Source organism: Pinus tabuliformis, chromosome 8 (genome assembly GCF_031772625.1).
Source record: "Pinus tabuliformis cultivar Carrire ecotype Pingquan chromosome 8, CPIR1, whole genome shotgun sequence".
Taxonomy (NCBI): domain Eukaryota; kingdom Viridiplantae; phylum Streptophyta; class Pinopsida; order Pinales; family Pinaceae; genus Pinus; species Pinus tabuliformis.
In genome coordinates, this window is record NC_142294.1 from 545,452,069 (window position 1) to 545,477,815 (window position 25,747).

General features: G+C 39.6%; 1 protein-coding gene across 4 annotated transcripts in view; it reads right to left on the reverse strand.

The window, feature by feature from the left end:
- RAD4 (DNA repair protein Rad4 family) overlaps positions 1-25,747 on the reverse strand; it is a 332,705-nt gene that overhangs the window by 255,078 nt on the left and 51,880 nt on the right. For 2 of the 4 annotated variants that reach the window (XM_089372434.1, XM_089372432.1), the window contains exons 1-3: positions 7,641-7,776; positions 7,433-7,507; positions 7,254-7,351 (exon numbers count right to left, since the gene is read on the reverse strand). In XM_089372434.1, coding sequence (XP_089228560.1) covers positions 7,254-7,351; positions 7,433-7,507; positions 7,641-7,761 — 294 coding nt within the window. In that variant the 5' untranslated portion in view covers positions 7,762-7,776. Of the gene's footprint in view, positions 1-7,229; positions 7,352-7,432; positions 7,508-7,640; positions 7,777-25,747 lie in introns of those variants that run through there. The other 2 variants (XM_089372430.1, XM_089372433.1) reach the window with 2 other exon arrangements.

The following is a 25,747-nucleotide window of genomic DNA, read 5'->3' on the forward strand; positions in this document are numbered from 1 at the left end:
AAGATACACTGTTGGGAATTTGAGGCTACATGGATATTCTAATGCTGACTGGGCTAGCAGTGTGGTGGATAAAAAGAGCACGTTAGGATGTTGCTTCTCTTTGGGATCTGCTTCAATTTCTTGGATGAGCAGGAAGCAGAAATCGGTTGCTCTAAGCACCATCGAGGCCAAATATATTGCAGCTAGTATGGCCTATTTTGAAATTGTTTGGTTGACGAAGCTCTTCAGTGAGCTATTTGAGCATGTATTGGATACCACCGTTATCTATTGCGATAATCCGAGTGTGATTCGCCTTTCAAAGAATCTTGTGTTCCACGACTGCTCCAAGCATATTGATATTAGGTACCACTTTATCCGAGATATGGTACAGCGGGGAGCATGAAGGCTCCAACACATTAGGACGGATGAATAGGTTGCGAAAATCCTCACGAAGCCCTTGGGGAAGGTCAAGTTCTTAACCTACCAAGAGAGACTTGGAGTCATGGAAGGACCCTCCCATGAGGGTCCCGCTTGAGTTGGACATTGAGATCTGGGAGCTCCTGGGGGCCTGGGGTATTTCTTGGAGCTATGTGCGACCATAGGGTGAGTGGTTCACCTTCCCTTGTGATACCCCATGATGATCTATGAGAGCATAGGGTCAGTGGTTCACCTTCCCCTATGGCTCAAGATATATGCATAGGATGAGTGGTTCACCTTCTCCTATGAATGCACCAACATACATCCTACCCATGTAGTCTGAGATTCTTGGGAAGTACCTTTCATCTGGCCAATGAGTTGAGAAAAGAGAATAGGGACCATAGCACTATTGATGGACGCATCATGTACTGTCGTACTCTCTAAGTCTAGGATGCATGATGTTCAACAACTTGATCATTCAGGGTCAAGTCTGATTGGGGTTCTACCCCTGGTTATGTGGACTGACTTTTGTTAGTGGAGGGTGGTAAGGTCTTGTGACTCACTCTCGATCGATTCTTCCTATTATCTATATCAGTGTTCAGCAGAGTTGAGACGAGCTACAGAGATGATACAGGATGGCAGGATGGCATGATGATCAATGATCAAATATTGGCAGGTGGAATTATCCCTAGTTGAGAGGGAGTGTTAAAGTTAGCAACTAGGGCCAAATTCCACTTTGGACAGCTCATTTGATGGAGATAACTATTGCATTGAATTCTTCTTTTCGAGAGGACCAAAATCAACCTAAAGATCACTAAATTCGAACAAGGAGAAATATGTTTTTCAAGTAAAGCCCACACGTGCTAATTTTCAAGGTCAGAGACATCATCATGTAGGCTCATGAAGCCCAAGAGACATGCCTTTTGACCCTCATCAGCTCATAAATAACAGTGTCCTCCAACGTCATTTGGCACCTCACTCACTCAACACAATCTTCTCTCTCCTCATTATGTTGGTTCGTATAGCTCAGAAATATAAGGAATCTCTCACATGTGCGACGGGATAGGAGGTTGTTTCATATTGGTTGAATTTCAGACTTTTTGCAAAGCATTGACCAGCGTTGACTTGGGTGTATTTGACCTCGTTTGACTGCGATTTTGGTGGGAGATTTCTTATTCATGCAAGCCACATTAATTGGCACAGAAACGAAGGATTTCTGGGCTAATTGACCACAGGTTTGACCGAGCAAGAAATGCAGATTTTGACCAAATTTGACTGACTATTTGGGATAGTTTTGAGTCGACTTTGACCAGCAAGAGAAGTCGAGTTCCTCTCTCCTTTGACTAAGCAGTTTTGGAGAAGTTAGACTGGACTTTGACTATTATTGACTTTCTAGTTAGTGTTGATTTGACTGTTGTTGACTAAGAGAAAAATTGCAGATTTTACAAGGTTGTTTTGGACAGTGATTTGGCAAGTCAATTTTGACTTTGATTTTGTATTATTATACTCTCTCTCTCTCTGCTGATTATTTGATATTTATAATAAAAAAGAATTGATCAAGGGTTTTCCCCTTCTTGGGGTTTTTCCCTGTCTTAACCCAAATCCTTGTGTTCTCTTGCCTTGGCTTGTCTTCTGCAGTTTATTGTTTATGTTCTATCTATAGTTACTGTCAATGTGATTAATGGTTTATGTGATTTCTATTGGAAAATAAGTGAAAATCATCATTGGGCTAATAAAAGGACATTGAATTAATTGTTGTAAGCATAGAACACGCCATTGTTATCTAAAATTAACACTTAATCTATTTGTTTTCTATGTTTTTTTCCTTGTCCATGTTGAGAAATCTAGGGTCAACGAGATTAGGTGATTTCTCTTACTTTGATAACTGCTTGTGATGTATTTTTACTTAACTTGATTAGCTTCTTCTTTCACTTGATTATAATTAGTGTTCTTATCATCAAACAACTACCAAACAATAAAGAACAATGAGACAAGAGGACACAAAATGTAGGCGTTCTTCCACGGCCAAACCTCTCCTCTTGAGAGGAAAACCCACAAGAACTATTCTCTTCTTATAGAACTTCAAATGACGAATTCCAAGACCTATGACCCTTGACCAAGACCCCTCCAAGACCAAGTCAAACTTCTCCTTTGAAGAACTTTCTTCTAGCAAAGTCAACCCAAGTCAAACCAGCTTCACAATTGTTGCAACTCTCTTCTTCGACCTCAACTTCGAACCTGCAATTATAATTTATGACTACAATTTCGGCTATTGCAGAAACGCTAGTTTCTGCATGTGTTGTAGAATATGGTGTTTTTACCCTTATCTTTGTTGAAATGTATAACTAGGTTCGGGCTTCATAAATCTGAAATGTAATTTTGATTCTTGTATATTGTAAAAGGAAAGAAAAATTATTATTGTTATTTTGTAGAATGGGTTTCATGCTCAAGGTCTTTTATTTAGAGGTCAAGCACCCATTGAGTGCTTCTAGGGTTTGTCCTAGGGTCAAGAAGTCAAAAGAGTCATTGGCATATGAAGACGACCCTGTCTGGTACATTGTAGCATGTAAAAAGAATTATTTTTGTATTTAAAAGTACCAAAATACCCTCCAAGGCCAAGTCAACCTAGCAACTAAGAAGTCGGCCTCATTACGGCATGTCGTCCTCCTTGGAAGCCTAATATAGGAGGTAACTTGACCTCCTATGGACACTCACTCATCTTCTCATCATCTAAGCGAAGGAGAAGCAAAAAAACGCTAGTGAAGAAGGAAGAAGGACGAAGCTTTGGGTCATTTATCTCTCACACGTGCGAAGAAGGAAGGCTAGGGTTTTGATGCTGCAAGATCAAAATTGAGGAAATTGCAGAAATAAGGTCGAAGGAAGGTCTATTAGGTCACCTACAAGCCCTAGAAGGAGGAACCCAAGCGAAGGTCAAAGGAAGCCTTGGAAGCCTTGAAATTGCTCACATGTGTGGAAGCAGTAACTATTGTAGGGGCTGAAAATTTCAAACCTGCAGTGGAGGCCGAAATTTTGTAGCTGGGGGTCGAAGTTGTGCAACTGGAAGAGATTTGACTGGGTTTGACTTGGACAAAGGAAGCACATCATCAAGGAGGTCAGACTTGATCTTAGAAGGGTATTGGTCTTAGTCTAGAGGTCTTGGAATTCGTCATTTGAAGAATCTATAAAGAGAGAAGAGATTTGTGGGTTTTCCTCTCAAGTGGAGAAATTTTGGCCCTGGCTTGCAACCTACATCCTGTGTTCTTGTGTATTGTTGATCTTCTTGTTTTGGTAGTTGTTTGATGATAAGAACAACATAATAATAAGAGAAGAAGCTAATAATCAAGAAAATTAAAAATACATCACAAGCAATTATCAAGTTGAAGAGAAATCATCTTAGTTGCAGCCCTTTAGATTTCTCAACACTCTCTTCTTCGCTTGTGATGGCTTCTTCTCCTAGGTAATTCGGCTTGCAAGGGAGACTTCTTTTAGAGACAAATCTCGGCTTCCTAGTGTGACTGCAATTCGGTACTTGATGCAGCAAGATTGATGCCCTAACTTCACATGTGTGAGGAAAGAAAGCCCAAAACAGTCCTTGAAATACTTTGATTTATCTCTCTTCTTGTCTCCTTCTTCGCTTGATATAAGACTTCTTCTTGCCTTGTGATCGAACTTCTTGATGATTGATTGATGTCCTTTGAATGAGGCCGAGTGCTTCTATTTATAGGCTTCTTCGAGTGCCCTAATAGGCCGACTTGTTCTTCTTGGAAGGTCGACTTGTCATCTTTTGAAGGCCGACTTGTTGTAGCACTATGACAAGGTCTTGGAGGGTCTTTGACTCTAATTTGACTTAAATAAATTTTCTTTACAATATACAATATGCCCAAAAGGGTCTTTCATCCATGACAATGACTCAATTGACTTGTTGACATAATGACAAGCCCTAGAAGCACTCAATGGGTGCTTGACCTATAAATCAAATAACCTTGAGCATGAAACCCATGCCTCAAGAATGACAATAACAATTTTATATTTCTCTTTACATAAAATTATGATTACATATGTCATTATGACGACCGAACCTAGTTACATATTTCAACAGTCCATGAGTTTGAAATGGAGCTGCTCTGTATTTTAATGGTTGTTTGTGTTGTTTACTCACTAAGGATTGTCTATCAGCTATGGTTGTGAGATTTCCTTCGTAGTTACAGTCTCCATGAGCAAGAGAGCTCACCCCCACAGCTCTTTATTCTCCTCCATTCATCCATTTATAAGAATGGAAATCGATGGACCTCATTCCAAAGCCATTGCAACAGACTCGCGAGTTGCTAATTTTGTTTATTTCTGGCTGCTGATAAATTTAGCAAGTTGCGGATTCATTCCCCAAGCTGAAATTTCAATTGTTGGTTGGACCATATGCTGCCATTCCTTCTCACCTAATCGTCTGCTCATCAACTTCAGTCAATTTCATTTACCCGGATCAAATTTCTTCCTTCCTGAGAAATTTCCCACTGGCCATGTCAATTTGATTCTTTCCTAAGTCTACTTCTCAATGGATTGGTCAATTTAATTCCTCCGAGTCGATTTCATACCTACCTGGGCATTCTTTCACACAGGCCATACACAGGCATATGGCAGCCATACACAGTTGTAGGAGGCCGTACACACTATGACAAAGGCCATATGTGCCTTTTATAGTAATATAGCAATTAATATTCAGAAGAATGTTAGAAGCTATAGATTTTATGAGCCAAGTTGTAAGAATATTTGGTTACCATTTGTCATATCATTTACCTTTGTGAAAACAAGTGACTCTACTCATGATCCAGTTTTAAATGCACTTGAGATTGATAGATATGTTCAAAGGATTCAAAATCGAACAGCAATGATGTTACTGCTTTGGCAGCATTGATAGCTAAGCTGCCAAAGATTGATTGGAAAAATGGACGAGGAGATCCTTGTCTTCCAGTTCAATGGGACTGGGTAAAAATGCAGCTCATATTTATCACCTAGAGTCATAAAAATTGGTTTGTCTTGAAAGAACCTGATAGGTGAAATCCCTTCACAAATTGCTGAGTTGACAAGCTTAAGCAGTTGAACTGCAACTAAATAATAACTCGTGGGGGAATGTTGAATTTGTCTTCTATAGCTCTTGAGAAAAGTAAGAGTATTGCATCCTTGCCCATTTTATGTAAAGATCCGGGTATCTCAGTCAAATTTTCTGTAAAGATTCAAGTGACTCAGTCAAATTTTCTGAAGCAAAAAGAAAATGCCTCCTCATCAAGAACTTTATTGATAGTGAAGGGATTGAATGCCAAAGTCATGTCATGAAGACCCTCAAATTGATTTAGAATTTAGTTTGAACTCTACAGAGATCCAAATTTCACCAAAGACGACAATCACTCAGCAAACTATTAAGCAAACTTCAAGATACCAACCCTATAGATAGCCTTGTTATTAAAATACAAAGGACTTAATCCATTACATTTGCAAAGAATCTGGGTTTTGCTTTCCTGTTGGAGAAAATCAAAGCTTTCAAATACTATTCTTGGAGAATACATTGTATGAATATAAGATCCAAACACGATGTTGTTAAGTGAATAACATGGGAGAAAATAAGAAAATTTTATGGACGCCATAAAAGGGAAAATTCAAACTCAGTTGCCTTAGGTGCAAAGAGAGAAACAAGGATGTTTTGGGAATCATGCCTATAATATCAAAATGAGCATTAACTTGAGCAAATTACATAGAAGGGGGTCATTTGTTAATGTTGATGCATTATAAGAAACTAATGAATAAAGATGTGAAAATCTGCAAAGCTTTAAAGGGATACATTAACCATGATATTTTCCAGGCTAAATATATGCATTGCATAAATTCATACTCTATTCTAGAAATTTGTCTTTAAAGTTTTCATTTTCACTGTAACCTATGATTAAATGGGAGTGATGAAAACTATTCAACTTTGCATGAATTTTCAGCTTGCAAATGCCTTGTATAAACTAATAGTAAAGAAGATAGCCCAAACATTAATTTAGCATCTCAAAATAGAGAAGTTTCTATATGATTGAAGGCTGCCGAGAGTAAATATTGACAAATGCAAGTAGAGTACAGGTCTGACTTGGAAATATCTTTCAATCAAATAAAATCAAGTGGCATAGTTGGGATACTGTGTGCAACAGGATGTCCAATCTATATTTAATCTGATATCAAGATAATAATCGGTCAAGAATAGGATGTCATTTTATTGATCCACTCCCTAAAGCAACCATTAAAAACATGATAAGTTTTCACTTTTCCTCTTTGCAATGTTTAAGAACTTGAGTGGAGTTCATAGCCTTAATACATTACATATTTCAGACTTATAATGAGAGACTAACTAGTTTCAGATGCATTCAAAACATGTAACTCCTTGACACTATTGGTAGTGGAAAAAACATAACCTATTCCTAAATCATTGACAAATTTGTCCTCTGGTATTTTGTTTCAGTAAGCAGTCATATTGAATAAGCAATGTTGGTTTTTGAATTTTGTCAGTAAAAGTTGTCTTTACAAGTATTTAATCACACATTTGATAGCTCTTAATTCAAGGTTTAGTCATTCTCACTCTTTACATCTTATATGATAGCCCTCTTTTATTGATAATGTATGCATCTAATAAAGTAGGCCCTATTTTCTCTATAAGCATATGATATATACACTAAGGGTTCTCATATCTATATTAGTTTGAGTGCACTACTTAGAATAAACAAATCAGAAAAATGATTTCCGATCTGGATGTAAGAGGAAGGACATATAGAACTGCAAACCACAATCTACTATTCAAAAACACCAACCAAACAGAAAGAACCAGTACGGACTGAAGTGTTCTCTTTTCTCTTTCTTGTCAACTCTTGTCGATCCCCAACTCGTTCAAGCAATTTGCCAACATCCTTTCTTGATGCATCGATGAGAGTGCCTGTATGACAATATTCATAAGTTATCTTAATAAAGAATAAATCCAACATAAATTCCTCAAGATTAGGTCCATAGTACTCACTGCTTTCAGGGTGTCCACAATCAGAAGTTCTACCTTCTTTTGCCTCATGTAGATTTTCTAGTAAATTTTGAAAACCTGCAACAGATAAGGATATCTAAGATTCAAAATGCAAATCTTAGAGATGGTAAAGTAAAATAAAATCTTGGTATAAATTTCCTTCAACAAATGGCAAGGCTAATGGCTTGGTAAAAATGGCAGTAACAATTACATAGATCAAACTGCCCTCCATAACTTCCATCGCTACCATTTTTGCAAACTATCTTATTTGTGGTAGTTCTGAGATCCTCAACTATGGAAATTGGAATGTTGGAGGGATCTCTGCAATACATAAACTAACTATGAATGGCACCAGGTCAACAATCTGGAATCCCCATCGCACAGAAACACATGAAGGGATCATCCACAAACTTTTCTACACACACACATATAAATTGGAACACCGGTTGGTGTTGAAAAGCCATGCAAATGCACACGTACAACAATCTTGGTGAAATAAGGGCAGGCAGAGATCTGAGCTAGGTTTTCGTTTGAAAATTTCTTGTTCCTCCCATGGCAGCCATAGAAGGTGGCTCAGGATATTCTCCACTAGCATCTCTCATCCTTTCTCCAAGACTGCAGCAGCAATTAAATCTTTACCAGATGCAGCAGCTAAGAAATCCAAATGGAATAAGGCTCCAGCTTCTCATTTCATCAAGGGAAGAGAAAATCCCTGCACCTTGATTTGTTCCCTTCAATAAAGCTCTTCTTTTTGCTGAAAACGCCCCCATGGACAACTTTAATGGAACCTGACTGAGACCCAGAGCATTGGAAGACTGGATTCAGATACACCGGATTTCTCATATGCAAGGAAATAAGTGTCACCTTTATTGTGGCCAATGTTATCAGAACCAAACTGGTGATGGAACCGGAAAACCCTCTGAATCAGGAACCAGTCGGAACTGGTAAAAAAACCAGAGCAAAAAACCAGTCCAGCAAAAACACATAAAATATTCAAATTTTAAAGAAAAACATATGTATTCATGTGCATCCATATGAATCCAAACCATTTATACACAAATATGCACAAGTTCTCACTTATATAGTCAATAAGAGTGCATATAACCAAAATAGCACATAGTGTAATACATTTCTAAACCAAAAATACATCAACAAAGAGGCTCTGGATGTCCTCTAGTGTCAAAAGAAAATCATGCTACAACAAATACCCACATGTCATCAAAATCATTGCCTATATTGAGTCTCCATCATCAATATCACCCTTTAAGCATTAAAATAAGATAGAAAAAGGTTCACATGTCAAATCAGGATTTTGTTTGAGTGATGGGTATATTTTTACTAAGGTCATGATAAGGAGTTCAACAATCAATGCCACTAATAGCAAGGTACATAGAGGGCTTGGTGCTCTAGATTAAATGCTAGTTCCATACCCTCGTACATGACAAAATCCAATGGAAATGTTGCAATCCCCCCAATCCTAAAATTCTGAAAAATTTTAAGCCTGCTGGATTTTGAATGAGATATAAAATTTACTTTCTCCATATGAAACCAATGAAGTCAAAACCACTATCAAACATCTTGAGTTAATTAATGGTAATGTTAAAAATTTAAGTAAAAGGACTACTTTAAGAATTTAACATTACTATTTATTGCATAGCAATAGGAAAGCCATAGGCTTGAATATTAAGCTGTCTCACTCAAAAATTCTTGTTTTTTTTAATTGCCTTTGGAACATCCTTGGTCACATTGTACGAAATTGGCAGATTCAATACAAATCAGACGGTTAGATGAAAAAAGGTCGGTTTAGTAATGAACCAGCGAATTCAGTACCAAACCAGCCATTTCTAATTCGAGACCTCAAACCAGTCGAACCACCCAGATCCACCGGTTCTGGTCCAATTCCAATAACATTGATTACGGCAAAGGTTTTTATTCCTCCCTCTCTCAACCAAATCAAATCAAGAAAATATATATGGGGGGACCTTGGCTTTTAGAAGCAAATGGTCTTTATTTGAATCATAGGTTGTTAAAATTGGCAACTAGAGCCAAACTCCATGTGGGCCATCTTATTTATGGCAGCTGATATTTTTCTTGGATTCCTCTCGTCGAGAGGTGTAGGATTGATCTAAAGATCATCCGATTCCGACATGTATACGTAGAGGTATGAATTATTTATGTTATTTGACAAATTGTCAAGGTCGGCCAGCAACCAAATTACCCCAACTTATCCTCAACGTTCTATTATACATACTAGAGGTCTTCAAGTCATTTTGTACACACACTTCTCCTAAGATCTCTCTCCACTCGTTTGGGTTTGGTGGCTAGAGAGATCTAGAGGGAGAAGCCCTAGATGCAATGAAGAAAGGATCTTCTAAGAGAACCCTGGACGCGGTGTTGGAATTGCTAAGTCTAACCCGTTAGAAATTCTTCCTACACTATCTAGTTTATTTCACCTACTCGTTTAATTACTGAACAAGTTATTTAACCATATAAACACTGAAAATAAACACAAGAACAGTCTCAACCATCTACAGATCATCAACTGAAAGAATAGACAAACACACAAGGGACATTGTTATTTTTGGACAATTGTCCCGAGAAAACCCCAACTTGGGAAAGCTGATGCAACAGTTCTAAGGGTTTTATTATTAAGCAGCTTTCTTGAGTACAATTGGGTGCCAAACTGGCTCACCTGACAGAGAAATCAATCTGGCAGTAATGCCTCTCTTCGGAAGTAGATATTTTGCATGTCTGCTCCACAAAAATCTCTCCAACGCCTCTCTGAGGCTCTTCGTCAACCCTCCTGGCCTCTACGTCAGCCTGGAATCTTCTGCGTCAGCCTTCTGATGCTCTGCGCAGGCTCTCTGGCCCTCTGCTTCACTCACGCTGGCCCTGCTAGCCTCTACGCAATCCTTCTAGCCCTCTGCGTGGCTCCTGCTAGCTCTGCATAGCCTTCTCTGCCTCTACGCTAGTCCTTCGGCACTATCTCTACCTCTCTGATATGCACTCACTACCCCTCGCTGCAACTCAGATCACTTGTTCAATTTCTCTCAGCAAACCCTGCTCCAGAAAATCAAATTGACTGATCAATCTTGGTGTTTCTCCAACTGACCCTCAAGCCTCCTCTTATACTTTTTCTGTTGAGTCTTCAACGGCCGAGATTAAATCTCTAATCAACGGCTAAGATTAAATTTGGCTTGATCCATGTCATTTAGAACCTTCTCACCCAGTTTTATATTAATACCCATTAATATTTTTATTTTTTTAAGATTAGACTTAGGAACCCATTAAAAATATTAATTATTTTAATATCTCTCTAACCGGGTGGAATTTCCCCAAACCATTTCTGGTTCTTGGAGATCTCATGTGCTTTAGCCTCTCCACCAATTTTCATGGCTAGAGCACATCCGATGCTACCCCAAATCAACACTCCCTCTTAGCGAGGAATGAGCTCTATTAATTCTCCACCACTAAACATTACTCTGACCATCTGACACCGGTACCTGTGCTGATGTTTGGCCTTGCTACCCAACATCCTCTGCACTACTGCCCATGGCTATGCCACTACCACTGCTACATCTGTACGACAACTCCCTCTACATCCGTGTTGTTGTTGGCCCTTTCTCCCAACACTACATCTGCACTCCAGCCCTCTCTCCTCATGCTGCATCGTGCTGCCTATAGTACTACCACTGCTACTGTTGCACTGCAACTCAGTTACTAAGACGATAGTAACTGATCTACCTAACTACTAACATCCTTGTCAGGCTAAAAACCCTTCTAATGCTAAAGCTCTCTCTGCTGCTATCCTGTGCTCCCTCTGCGCTACTGCAACAAACTCTGTGCCTCACGCATCGCTGCAAACACCTTTGTGCCTTCTTGCACTACTGCAACCCTCTCTGCACTGCTACAAATCCCTACACTCTAGCACTCTCTATCGCTCCATCCGCATCCGCTTCTACCAACATCCGCCGTCCTGCTACTGTCACTTCAGGGCTCCCGTAGCCGGATATGATCCAAAAGTTTGGGTACCTCAAGAATCCTGCCCCACATCTCCTGTAGTCTTCCTGACTACAGCTCAATGTCACCCCTCCTCTTCTCTAGAGGTACATGAGCACTCATGGCACCATTGTCACCATCCTCTACCTCCTTTTCTGCCTTTGCCAAAGCTTCCTTGGAGTCAAAAGCCTCTCCCTTGTTCTTCTTCCTGGGACACTGAGTTGCATAATGGCCCAGCTCCCCACAGTTGAAGCACTTAATCTTGGAGATGTCCTTCTTCTTCCTCTTCCCTTGTTGCCTCGAAGATGCCAAAGCTGCATCTTCTTCCTCTTTCTTGACCCGGGCTCCTTTGCCGCTACTTCATGCCTTGCTCAACCGACTAATCTCTTCTTGGCGAAGAGCTGCCCACAATTATTCCCATCCTAGAAGAGTTGCTCTGCCCAAAATACTTTGGATGAATGTCTCCCATTCCTTGGACACTGCGTTCAGGGCAGTCCTCACCATTAACTCCTGATCCGGCGTGGCCCCTATGGAAGTCAGTTGGTCCCGAATCTCCTGCAACCTGCTGAGAAAGTGATCTGTCTGCTCCCCCTTTTGTATCTGATACGACTGCAGTTGATTCTCCAGTAGCATCTTCCTCTGCATGGAAGTACCTTGATACAATGTCATCAAGGTATCCCACATTTCCTTTGTTGTATTCTTCTCAGTAATATGCTAAACTACATGATCCTTGACCCCATCAAGGATTATGCACTTTGCCTTGGCCATCGCATCCTCATACCTTTCGTTATCAACTGGGTCGACTGGGATAGCCACGGTTCTCAAGGCGAAGGCCTTGATGCGATGTCTATCCAGAACAGACAGGATCCTGGCCTTCCAGATGACAAAGTTGGATGCTCTATCCAACCTATCATGATCCCTCAATCCGTTCATTGCCATCTCTGCTCTTCTTTTCGACTCCTCTGAGTCTCTACTTCCCCCCTGAAAGTTCAATTCTAGACTCCCTCTGAGTCTCAATTTCCCTCCTAGAAATCCTTCTGCCAATAGTCGAATCATACCTCTCCGATCCCCTTTGCTCCTGCAACACTGATCTGGATTTCTTGGCTAGAAATCCGCCTAGGTAGCGACTCCCTCTACCTTGGTTCTGTCCCGTAAGGTACTGTTCTGCCTCGACAGCAACAGCACCCCACCAACACACACTCCACAATCTGCCCACAGCTTCCTATGCCCTAGAAACTTAAGAAACTGAGCCTCTTGGCTCTGCGCAATCCCTGCAAGTATGAATCGCTCTTCTGGCCAACTGCGTCACTCCTACCTAGCTGAGTAGGATGACGTGGATCCTCATGAGCCTCTTCTGCCTTCCTCTACCTCTGCGCTGGCCTCTCTCTGGCTCAAAATGATGATGCATGACCTTCTGTGTCACTCATCTGCTACTTTCTGCTTAGGAACAGCTTTTGTCTCTAGGGACAGTTGTTTCTGCTGCAAATTCTCTGATTCAGCTGATGCCTTTAACTCTCTTGTGATCTGCAATGCTCTGATACCATGATGGAATTTCTAAGTCTAACCCGTTAGAAATTCTTCCTGCATAATCTGGTTTATTTCACCTACTTGTTTAATAACTGAACAAGTTATTTAACCATATAAACAATGAAAATAAGCACAAGTACAATCTCAACCATCTATAGATCATCAACTGAAAGAATAGACAAACACACAAGGGACACCGTTATTTTTGGACAATTGTCCTCGGAAAAACCCAACTTTGGAAAACCGATGCAGCAATTCTACGGGTTTTATTATTAAGCAGCTTTCTTGAGTACAACTGGGTGCCAAACTGGCTCACCCGACAAAGAAATCAAACTGGCAGTAATGCACCTCTTCGGAAGCAGATATTCTGCAAGTCTGCTCCACGAAAATCTCTCCAACGCCTCTCTGAGGCTCTACGTTAGCCCTCCTGGCCTCTACGTCAGCCTGGAACCCTCTATGTCAACCCTCTCATGCTCTGTGCAGGCTCTCTGGCCCTCTACATCACTCACGCAGGCCCTGGTAGCCTTTGCGCAATCCCTCTGGCCCTCTGCGTGGCTCTTGCTGGCTTTGCATAACCTTCTCTGCCTCTACGCTAGTCCTTCGACACTATCTCTACCTCTCTGTTATGCACTCACTACCCCTCGCTGCAACTCAGATCACTTGTTCAATTTCTCTCAACAAACCCCACTCTAGAAAATCGAACTGACTGATCAATATTGGTGTTTCTCCAACTGACCCTCAAGCCTCCTCTTATACTTTTTTTGTTGAGTCTTCAACGGCCAAGATTAAATCTCTAATCCACGGCTAAGATTAGATTTGGCTTGATCCATGTCATTTAGAACCCTCTCACCCAGTTTATATTAATACCCATTAATATTTTTAATTTCCTAAGTTTAGACTTAGGAACTCATTAAAAATATTAATTATTTTAATATATCTCTAAACGGATGGAATTTCCCCAAACCATTTTTGGGTCTTGGAGATCTCCTGTGCTTCATGACTAGAGCACATCTGATGCTACCCCAAATCAACACGCAGAACTAGAGATGCCCTAGCCACAGATTAAAGGAGGCCCTAATTCTCTGTCCTAAAGGGGATAAAACCACAGTGAAGAGAGGCTCCTAGGTTGTCCAAAGGAGCCCTAATCCGCAGCTTAAGAAGGCCTATATCTGAAGTCTATTGAGCCCTAATTCACAGCTAAAGAGTGACCCTAACTCTGCAGCAATTATACCCTAATACGCAGTCACAGGAGGAGACATAATCCACTGGTCAAAAGTTGTTCTAAAACACAGTGTAGAGAGACCTAATCCAAGCGTTGTCAAGAGGCTCCTATATGCTGGCAGAAAAGGCCTTATACGCAGTTTAGAATGATGCCCTAGCTGCAATTAGTGAAGCCCTCATTCTACAGCCGAGGTGACCCTAAAACGCAGCTGATAAAGGAAGTCTTGCCGATGTCTAAAAGGTGAAGTCTAGCTGGAGTGAAGGAGGCCTAAGTCCGTTGTCAAAGGAGACCTAATTCACAGCCAAGTGAAGACCCTAAGACGCAGCATAAGTAGCCATAGAACGCACGCAACAAGAAAGTGACTTTTCTCAGCATTAAGACACATGAATGGACAGCGTGTTTGTTGTAGGTGACTGTGTGATAAGGAAGTTGGTATGGGCATGCCATAAGGATTGTTTGCTAAGGTGATAAGCCACTGAAGGAATGCGTTGAAGTCTGCTCCATAGATCAGCATTCATACACAGTTAAGATGATTGCAAGTGTTGTTGCGTTGGTGATGTTTTGAAGACATTTTCTTCAGTGTTGCTATGTGCTAGGCCACAGGCCATAGCACCATAGCAAGGGTTACCTTGGGGCTGTTGTCTTAGGACTGTTTGGAGATTGTTCAGATCAGCCATTCATCACAGTCAAGGGAGTTTGGGGTTGCAACCAGAATTGTTGGAGCAGCTAGCAATTTGAGGAATGCTGCATCAGGATATGCTTCAGCACTCTTGATGATTGAAGACTGTCATAATGATGTACCTTCTACTGCTGTCATAAAATCTCAGATTTATGTATTTGTACTATCTCTCTCTCTGCTGAACTATTGAAGAATATAAGAAGAATTGATCAAGGGTTTCCCCACATTGGGGTTGTCCCTCGTTGGCGCCACATCTTGTGTCCTCTTGTCTTGGCTTGTCTTCTGCTGTTTATGTTTATGTTCTATCTGCACTTTACTATCATGCTGATGTGATTGCTAATCTGAATATTGTCATTGGGCTAATATGAAAAATTGAAGTAAATTGCTCTAAGCATAGAACATACCTAAAATTAACATGGTATCAGAGGTGAGGTGAAGACAAAGCCCAAGCAAGAGTGAAAGAGCAATCACTGAAGACAGTTGGAAAGGTCAAAGGCTCAATGGGTTCCTCATCCCACTTCCCTACTGAAGACAAGCTCCATGAAAAGTCTGACTATCGCGGATGGAAAATGTCTCTTGATCTGACATTGGAAGAACAAGAAATGCTGGATTATGTGAAGGGTAAAATCCTTGAGCCTCCATCAGATGCACCCGCTGCCACAAAAAACAAGTATACCAAGGGTGAAGTCAAAACGAAGAAGATCATCAGAGATTCCATTGACAAGCGTCTGGTGGCCTACATCTCCGATCTAAACACCTCCAAGGAAATCTACGACAAATTGGTAAGCATGTTCAAGGTTAGTGATGCAAATCAAATTTTGTTCCTCAAAAATAAGTTGAAGGATATTAAGAAGGGCAAGGACAAGGATATTCAATCCTACTTCTTAAGGATCACCGAGATCAAGAATGATCTTCTATCGATTGGAGAAATCATATCTGACAGGGAACTTACTATCACTACCCTTGGAGGACTCCCACCCGAGTGGTATATATTTAGAACCACTATTCTCAATAATGATCGAATTCCAGGGTTTGAAGAAATGGTGTCGAAATGCATTCAAGAAGAAACTAGGATGGTGGAGCAAGAGATGCCTTCTAATAAAGGCAACCCTACTGCTTTCTCTGCTCATGCCAAAAGGAGAAACAATGCAGGGTCTAAAGGTCATTTCAATGGAAAGCCCGGATTTAAGGGTGGAAAGAAAGGTAGATGCTTTGCCTGCAATAAGTTTGGCCACAATGCGAGGGAATGTCCAAATAGAAGGGACACATCACATGATGATGATCACAATCATTCCAAGGGCAACTTCAACAACAATGATCGAAGGAATGATAGGTTCAATGGCAAAGGAAAAGGGAATGTCAAACCTCTTCAACATCTTGATCACATACTTCCCTTGACCCAGATAAATCTCATTAGGTCCTTGCCAGACTTCTAGTCCCAAATAGTAATGCATCAGCCCTAGATCCTTCATGTCAAATTTTGTTGCTAATTGCTTCTTACATTCTTCAATTCCACCTTCTACACCTGTCAAGAGAAGATCATCTACATACAAAAGGATGATTACCGGTTCACCCTTCACAACCTTAATATAAAGGTTTAGATCAGTTGAACTCTTTGTTAAGCCTAATCTCTGAATGTATGCATCCATTCTAGCATACCATGCCCTTGGTGTTTGTTTGAGGCCATATAATCCCTTCTTCAATCCGCAAACATATGCCTTCTTGTCTTTAACTTCAAATCCCAAGTGTTGTTCTATATAGACTTCTTCATCAATTGTGCCATTTAGAAATGCAGCCTTGACATCCATTTGGTGGATGTTCATCCCATCGATGTTGCCAAAGAACCAAAGAACGTATAGTTGTATACCTTGTTGTTGAAGCCAATGTCTCTTCATAGTCAATGCCTTCAAGTTGAGAGAAACCCCTAGCCACAAATCTTGCCTTATACTTGTCAATACTTCAATCTGCTGCATGTTTGATCTTATAGATCCATTTGGAAGTTACCACAGATTTGTCATCAGGCCTAGGCACAATCTCCCAAACTCCATTCTTCATTATCGATTGATATTCTTCAATCATGGCATCCTTTCATTCTTGATGATTGACAGCGTCTTCAAAAGTGGATGGCTCTGCTTCTATTAGTTTTGTCATGTAGGTTGCATACCCAAAATATCGATGGGCTTCTTGCTTTCCCTAAATGTGCCCAGAGTTGCTCCATGACCTTTTGCATCAAGTAGTGTTGACTTCAACCAATTAGGTCTCTTTCTTGATTCAAGGATGACCACAAGTTGAATAGGTTCATTGGGACCTTCATCTTCATGGTGAGATCCTTCTTCTTCGCTTTCAACTTATTCTTCAAATACAGGAAGTTCTTCATCCTCAGAGTCCATGGGAAGTTCCTTTGCTTTCTTGAATGCAATGCTTTCATCAAATATGACATCTCAATTACTTCTATACGTTGTCGCTCTTTTATTTAGATTTTATAGGCCTTAGGCGAGTTGTTGTAGCCAACAAATGTTCCTCTCATGCCTGATGGATCCAACTTCTTTCTTTTATCCTTTGGTATATGAATATATACAGGACAACCAAAGATTCAGAGATGATCTATAGTTGGTTTCTTCCCAGTGAATACTTCTTCGGGAGTTATGTTATCCAGTGACTTGTGGGGACTTCAATTTTGAATATATATAGTTGTCTTCGTGGCTTCTCCCCGCAGAAATTTTGGTAGATCTTGATCATGCAACATTGCTTTTACACTTTCTTCAATGGATCGGTTCTTTCGCTCTGCAACTCCGTTTAGTTTCGGATTATATGGGACTATCAGTTGCCTCTTAATCCCAGACTCCTTACAGAAAGCTATAATTCCTTGGATGTATACTTAGTATCTTGATTTTCCTTTCTGTAAGGTTCTCCACTTTAGCTTTGAATTATTGAAATTTTGCAAATACTTTGTCCTTGGATTTCATCAAGTAAACCCAAGTTTTCCTTGAATGATCATCTATAAATGTGACATAATATAGATGACCTCCAAGAGATTTAGGAGTCATAGGACCACAGACATCGGAATGAATAAGATCCAAGATTTGTTTTGACCGTGAAGCACTGCTTCCAAATGGTCTCTTGGTATTCTTACCCAATGCACATCCTTTGCATTCTCCTTCGTGATCTTCTTTCAGTTCGGGGATTCCTTTTATTATACAACTTAGAGTTGGAAGGATTTTGAAATGAAGATGGCCAAATATTCTATGACAAAGTTCACATGGGCTGATTTCAATGTGAACCAAAGCTTGGGCAAGAGGAGATATCAACCTATAAAGCCTTCCTTTACGAATACCAATTACTCTAGCATACTCTATACTTGAGTTCTTACTCCATACTACAACTCTTCCATCAATGAAAGCTACTCTATCACCCTTATCTTCTAAACTTCAAATAGAAAGTAAGTTCTTATGCAAACCTAGAACAAATAGGATGTTGTTGAGATGAATGTTGCTTCCATTTTCCAGCTCTATAGAGGTAGATCAAATTCCTCTTATAAGATAGCTCTTATTATCTCCAAGTTCCACTGAGTAAGAAGATTTTCCCTTTGATAATGTCTTCAGTTGCTTGTGATGACCAGTCATGTGTCTAGATGCACCACTATCGATTACCCAAATGTTCTCGTCTTGGAATGTGCCAGTGAGTGCTGAGAAGAGTCCATCCTTTATCTTGGTTACTTCCTTCTTAGCAATGAGTAGATGATTCCATGCTTCCTTGGTACCTTTCTTAAGATGGCTTGCTACCTTTGAAAGTTTGAACACTTCTTGAAAAGCTTCCTCAATGTAGTAGAGATCTTCATAATGCCATTAGCCAACCTTAGCTCTAATACCATGTTGAGAAATCAATAGGGAAATGGTGTGAAAATTTTGATATCGAAATCCTATTGCAGCAACTGATATTATTTCTCCTAATTGGTAATTAATTAACAATTTATCTGCTACAACAAATATTGAAATAAATACACTGTAACCTTTCACAAATAAAATATTGCAAAAAAATAATGCGCTAGAAACTGAGAAATGCTAGCACACACACATAAAAAGTAACACAATTATTTTTGGACAAAAGTCCCCAGAAAAACCCAACTTGGGAAAACTGGTACAGCAGCTAAGGGTTTTATTATTATGCAGTAGTGAGAAATTATGAGTACAACTGGATGCCAAAATCTAGCAATCCTACAGAGAAAAATACTGGAAAAAATCTAGTGAGTAATTTTCCTCACTCCACAGCAATGTTTTAAAACTCCGACTCGGCCGAGGGTCGACTCCGACTCCGACTCGGTATCGACTCGGCCGGCTCGATTTCAATGACTCGGTCATTGTAAAAAATACATTAAATATTTATTTTTTATAAAAACACATAATTTTAAAGATTTTCATTCATGTTTCCAAAGACACAGCATTAGAATATAGATAGAAGACAACATATGATCAAAGTAGGCTCATGAATATATCCATTATATCAAAATGGCACCGAGTGCACTGTCCAATACATACACGATGTTGATATAGAGATCAAAACAAAAACACATAACCAAGGAGGCTATAAATGGCCTCTACAACAAAAGTCTGTGACCAGTACTACTGGCAACTGCTAGAGTTGCCAACATCATCTGGCTCAGTGTTACTTGGGAGCGGGAGCGAAAGTGGGGAGCGAGAGAGAAAACGGGAGTGGGAGTGACATTTTCAGAAGCTCCTGGTTTGGGAGCGAATCTCGGAGGAGTTCGACAACCAATGTCACTAACATCAAGGTACATAGAGGGATTGGTGCTCTTGATTAAATACGAGTTCCATACCCTAATACATGACAAAATTCAATGGAAACATTGCAATCCTCCAATCCTGAAATCCTGAAAAACTGATAAGTCTGTTGGATTTTGAATGAAATCTAAAATTCTACTTTCTCCATATGAAATCTAATGAGGCCGGAACCACTCTCAAACATCCTGAGTCATTTCATGGTAATGTTAAAAATTTAAGTAAAAGGATGAAGATGAAGATTAAGGAGAATGTCACTTTTACTTTAAGAATTTAACATTACCATGAAATTTGAATAGCATATCAATACTAGGAGAGGGGAATGGACCCCAAATAGCACTTAACCAATTTTGAAAACACCTTGGAGTCCCCAACAATCAGCTAAATGTTAAAAAGTTAGAAAAAATTAGAAAAATCCTTGTTTTTTTGGGTGACTAGCCAGATTTAATGACTCGGCCAAGTAGATGTGGAAACGGCCGAGTTGGCCGAGTCAGCCATGACTCGACCGAGTCATGGCTGACTCGGCCTCCCGAACCGTTTCCTCCACCGAGTCATATTTCTAGGCAATGAAACGGATCAACTCAGCCGTTTCCGTTTCGAATCGGCCGAATTTTAAAACTATGCTCCACAGGCAATCTCCTGGCATGACTTGCATTCAGAAATTCGGCCCTCTGACCCTTTGCATTGTTCTGTGCAGCCTATTGGACGTCTAGCCTCAGACTGGTCTCTGATGAAGTCATTCTGCCTTCTGCTGACTGGAAATATGCTTCTCCGGCACTATGGGACTCCTTCCCGACCTTTGGAACTGAAGACATCTCTCACTCTCAGCAAATTGATCTTGCCTCTAGAGGTTGTTGCATTGCCCCAGCATTAGCGTCTCTGTGGCTCCTTTGCCTCTCTGCAAATGCATTCGCTAGATATGGAATGCCTCCTCCAGCCTCACTGTCTTTGCCCCTCTCTCACTGCTTCGATCTCTAGCTCTCTCTCTGACAACTGACTGTTGCTACTCTGGAAATTGATTTGCCAAGAAATCGAACTGTTGAAGTGTCTCAAATGTGTTCTCCATCACCACATCGATCTCCTCTTATAATCCTCTGCTTGAGCACCAACGGCCAAGATTAAAACATAATCGATGGCTAGGATCATCTCTAGATCGATCTGTGTGTGTTTCTAGATGATTCTCACCTTGCCTTAATTAATATTGATTAATTAACCATATTCCCTAAGTTTAGACTTACAAAATATTTAAAAACTGGTTAATAATCTAATTAAGTCATTTCTAGGTAGAATTTCCATAAACGATTTATGGGTTTTGGAGATCTCATGTATTCTGGCCTCTCCACCAAATTTCATGGCTAGAACACATCCGATGCTACAAAAACTAACACTCCCTCTTAGTGGGGAATGTGTTCTAGTGTTGCACTCCCTACCACAACACACCGTCTCTACATCATCACTTGTAACGTTGTTGATGTCTGGCCATATTGCCCACCAACCACTGTGAAACTCTGATATACGCTACATCTATGTTGCTGCTGACACTGCCATGCTACTGCCAACACTGCATCTGCACTGCAACTCCCTCTCATCTATTGTTGTTGCAACTGCAACATTTGCAACTGAAAAGCATCCAAAATACTGAATCAACTGTGATCAGTATGATGCATCTGTCTCCCGAGTCTCTGACTGCTACTGGCATTTGCACTGTCACTGAATAATCTGCGTCATTGTGCCAATTGCATTGCTGCCAACTCTACACTGCACTCCCCGGCATCTGACTGTTGCTAGTCTCTGCAACTGTCACTCGGTCTCTAACAGCGTCAACTGCCACTGATCCATCCTGCTACTGAATACTATGGGCCCCCGTAGCTAGGTATTGATCCATGAGGTGGACTCCTCAAGGATCCTGCCCATCTATAGCGCTCTGGAGCTACAGCACCAAGTCACGCCACCTAACTCCTAGAGGTATATCAGCAAACATGGCGAAGTCTTCCTCCAACCTGGAGGAAAGCCTATCGATCTCTGTTGAAGCTACATACTGGTCCTGCTTCTCCTCCTTGTCCTTCCTCCTGAGAGGACATCAGAATAAATTTGTTTCTTGATTGACAATGCCAAAGAAGGGTCTATTACATTATGACATGGACAAGGGCACTTGAGATAAACCTAAAAGCCTAAAATGGAGGCTTTGACCTATAAACTAAGCCTATCGATCTCTCTTGAAGCTACCTACTGGTCCTGCTTCTCCTCCTTGTCCTTCCTCCTAAGAGGACATCAAAATAAATTTGTTTCTTGATTGACAATGCCCAAGAAGGGTCTATTACATTATGACATGGACAAGGACACTTGACATAAACCCTAGAAGCCTAAAATGGAGGCTTTGACCTATATAGTATAAACTATTGACCCAAGCATGAAACCCATGATTTAATAAGTCATTTTTTTAATAATAAAATTTCTTTTCTTTCTTTTGACAAATACATTACATCATGTTTACTAGATACATTCTTCAACACTCCCTCTTAACTAGGGAGGTATTCATAATTGCATATATATAAAGGTACATGGAAGATCTCAAAATGATGTGCTCTATGAAGAGTCACAGCACATGCAGTGCTACAGATTAGATACTTGACCAGGGTACTCTAATCAGGTGAGACTAACGTGAACTCAAGCTTTAGCCACTCTAGGTACCATCAAGCTTTTAAGCTCTACTACCAACCCAGGGATCTAGGTGTGTATCCAAGGTCGGAGCTCCATGACCAACGTCACCCTCCCTACTTCGGGATCTAGACATCAACATAGGCCGACTAGATGTCCTCCCAAGCATCTTGCCATAAGATGGTTCATCTCTCCTTATAAACTAAATCAGATATATATCTGCCACTCCAAGCATGCTTCAAACGTTCAACCTTTTTACGGTGAAACCCTGCACAATCACAATCCCAATCAGTGACAAACCTTTAAAGACATATTCAAGTAAACACAAATCTTCGGGGTCCTCAAGCATTCAGATGTTGCTTATATCATCATCAAGTTATCCAAATACATCTTGTCAAAAGATTTCTTCTTTCACTTCTTCAGCAACGCCAAATACAACCTCAGTGCTTCTCAAGTCTTTTGTTTGCAACTTCATGAATCATGAACATTCATTTGTAGTACTTTCATTCATTCAATTTTATTCTTACTTCAAGGTACTCATTATGATTGTCATGATATGCCCTCCCTCTCAACTGGAGAGATATACCCTTTCTTCTATCCAGGCTCCCTCTCAACTTAGGGAGATCAACACTTCATAATATCAAAGAAACTTCATATTTTCAAGACTTCACTCTTTCTTATGGTATCAAGGTCAGCTTGATCAACTTCCTTCATCATGCTTATCATCATCTTTAATTTCGAATGTCTTCAACATCTTGAGGATTGTGTACTTGCAAAACTTTAATAGCAAGTGCAACCAAAAACAAATATACAAAGCATGAAGTTAACTATATCAAAATCAAGTCATTATAATGGAAGCATCAAAACATTCAAACTTTAGACATTAGATACCTAAACCTAGTCAGGTTCATAATCGGCAATGATTATATTCTTTTTACATACTAGATTTCAACTTCTTGCTAGGGTTGTCATAAACCCTAGACTCGATCTTCGAGACACAAAGCCTTTGATATTAGCAATTCAATTAAATAACAATCCAATCATAATACTATACATCTAAGGTTTCAACAGTATTGCTTTTAGAATTACATGTTAGACTCTACTAGGGTTTGTTGCAAACCCCATATTTTATCATCAAAACAAAATAATATCATCATATCCTAGAATATCAATCTCTACTAGGGTTTTGTTACAAACCCTAGATTTCACAAACTAAAACATGAGCATCAACAATTAAGTTAGCATACTCGCGTATACATATCTAGAATGTATTTCACATCAATGTCTACGAGGTAAACCCAAGCCACAAACATTAATACATCAAAGTTAGATATACATAAATTTTAACCATGCTAGGGTTTTGATCATATGGACAAATATACACCTAGGGTTTCATTCCTAAGATCTTATTATAAATATTTTGTTCAGTAACCCTAAATCACCAAACCCTAAAAATCTAGGGTTTCATTATATAACCTAGACATTAACAATAAACCCTAACTTATCAAAACCTTAAAGATCTTTAGTTTTGGTCTAGACAATAATAGCAAATCCCTAAAAGAATAGAATTTTTGCTAAAACAATATCAACCACCCTAAGAGGACTAGGGTTTCAACATTATTGTTAACACCCTAAGCACCAGAAGTCTAGGGTTTTATAGTGAACCCTAAAGGTTAGGGTTTCACAAGTATGATCAAAATGATAGTATAACGAAGCTAGATTCAATACAATGATTAATCACCCTAATAAGAATCTTTTAAGATTCAAAATCCTAGATGCAACGATGTTAGTAAAGTAAAGCAAATTTCAATAGGGAATGAATATACCTTTTCTATGAAGAGAACCTTGTAACAAAACGTTACTTTAAGACATACATTGAATTGCTCTTTAGCAAAACTTGTAGTTTAAGACATACCTTGAATTGTTCTTTAACAAACCTTGTAGGACATCAATTCTTGAAGGGCTTCCTTTGCAACATAACTTCTTCCATGCTTCAAGTTTATCCTTTGAAGTCTCCTCCATAACCTTTGTGTATTCTACAATCTTTCCTACCAAGGAAAATATAAAAGGTTATTAGCATATAATACAAACAAATCTTGATATGAGAGGGAAACCAAACATAAAAGAGGAGACAAGGAACAAGATACTTATCTTTTGGTAAAATGGTGAAGGCTCCCTCTTAATCCAATCTTTCTGAGGGATACCTACAACTTATCAAAATAATTCAAAAATGTTCTAACAAGATATGTTAGACCTACAAACTTTAGAAATCAAAACATAAAGGAAAATAATGCAAAACTTAAGATAGAAGGATATGTGAGGGATAATATTCCCTAAGAGTCTTTGGCAAATAGATCTTTGATTTCAGATTCTTCAGTCTTGTTTCTCTTAGGTGGAGCTTCATCAACAACATTCGCATGTTCTCTTTCTCTCTTCTTATTCCTTGGATCTTCAGGACAATGACTTTTGTAGTGACCCATCTTATGACAGTTGTAGCATTCAACCTTGGATAGGTCAACTTTCTTCTTTGGTCCTTTGAACTTCTTGAAGGTTCCCTTCTTCTTGTGATGAGCAGAATAGGCATTAGAGGTGTTTTCTTCTTCATCCTCCTTCTTGTTGTTTACTAATGATATTTAGGCTTCTTCTTGACTGCATGCATTCCACATTTGTTCGAACATTGGAGTATCCATCCAACTTCCAATACCTAATGCAAAAGCACTCCAAGATTTTGGTAGTCCTAGAAGAGCAGCAATTACAAGCTCATTTTCTGGTACAACTTATTATAGATATCCTTACAAAGTATGATGATACAGTGTCGTCTCTTGTCATCCTTATTGTCCTTAGTTCATTCTTGAGGTTTGTTATTTGACCAATGTTTTTGATGGTCAATAATTTGGAGAGAGCCTTATACATTTCTTGAGCAGAGTCTATGTTGGATATGTATGGAATTAGGTTGTCCTTTACTCCATCTGTTAGTGTCCTATGTCTAGGGATCTTGGTCATGTTAGTCTCACTATGTACCTAAGGTCAAATTTGCAAATATTAGTCATGATCACCTAACTATTATTGTTCAAAGAGGTCTAGGTTTAGATGGGGTATCATGTAAAGGTGTTTGTTTTGTTAAGAGTCCAATATATAAAATCATGTTTTTTCCTTGCAAAGGGCAATCATGGAAAGTCTTTGGTCACTTGAGAAAAAGAACAAAATCATGTTTTACATATCCTTGGCTATTGTGAGTTGGTTAGTCCCATTATAAGTCATTGTTAGTAGATTCTAGAGGTAATGTCTACATCAAAAGAATCATGAAATGATCTTGATACAGAATTGGAGTCTTTTTAATATCAGTTTGGATGTCATTTCAAAAGGGCAACTTATGATCTCAGCAAGGGATAACGGTCAAAAGGACAGTCCTTCCTTTTCCCAGTGCGTTGTGTTTT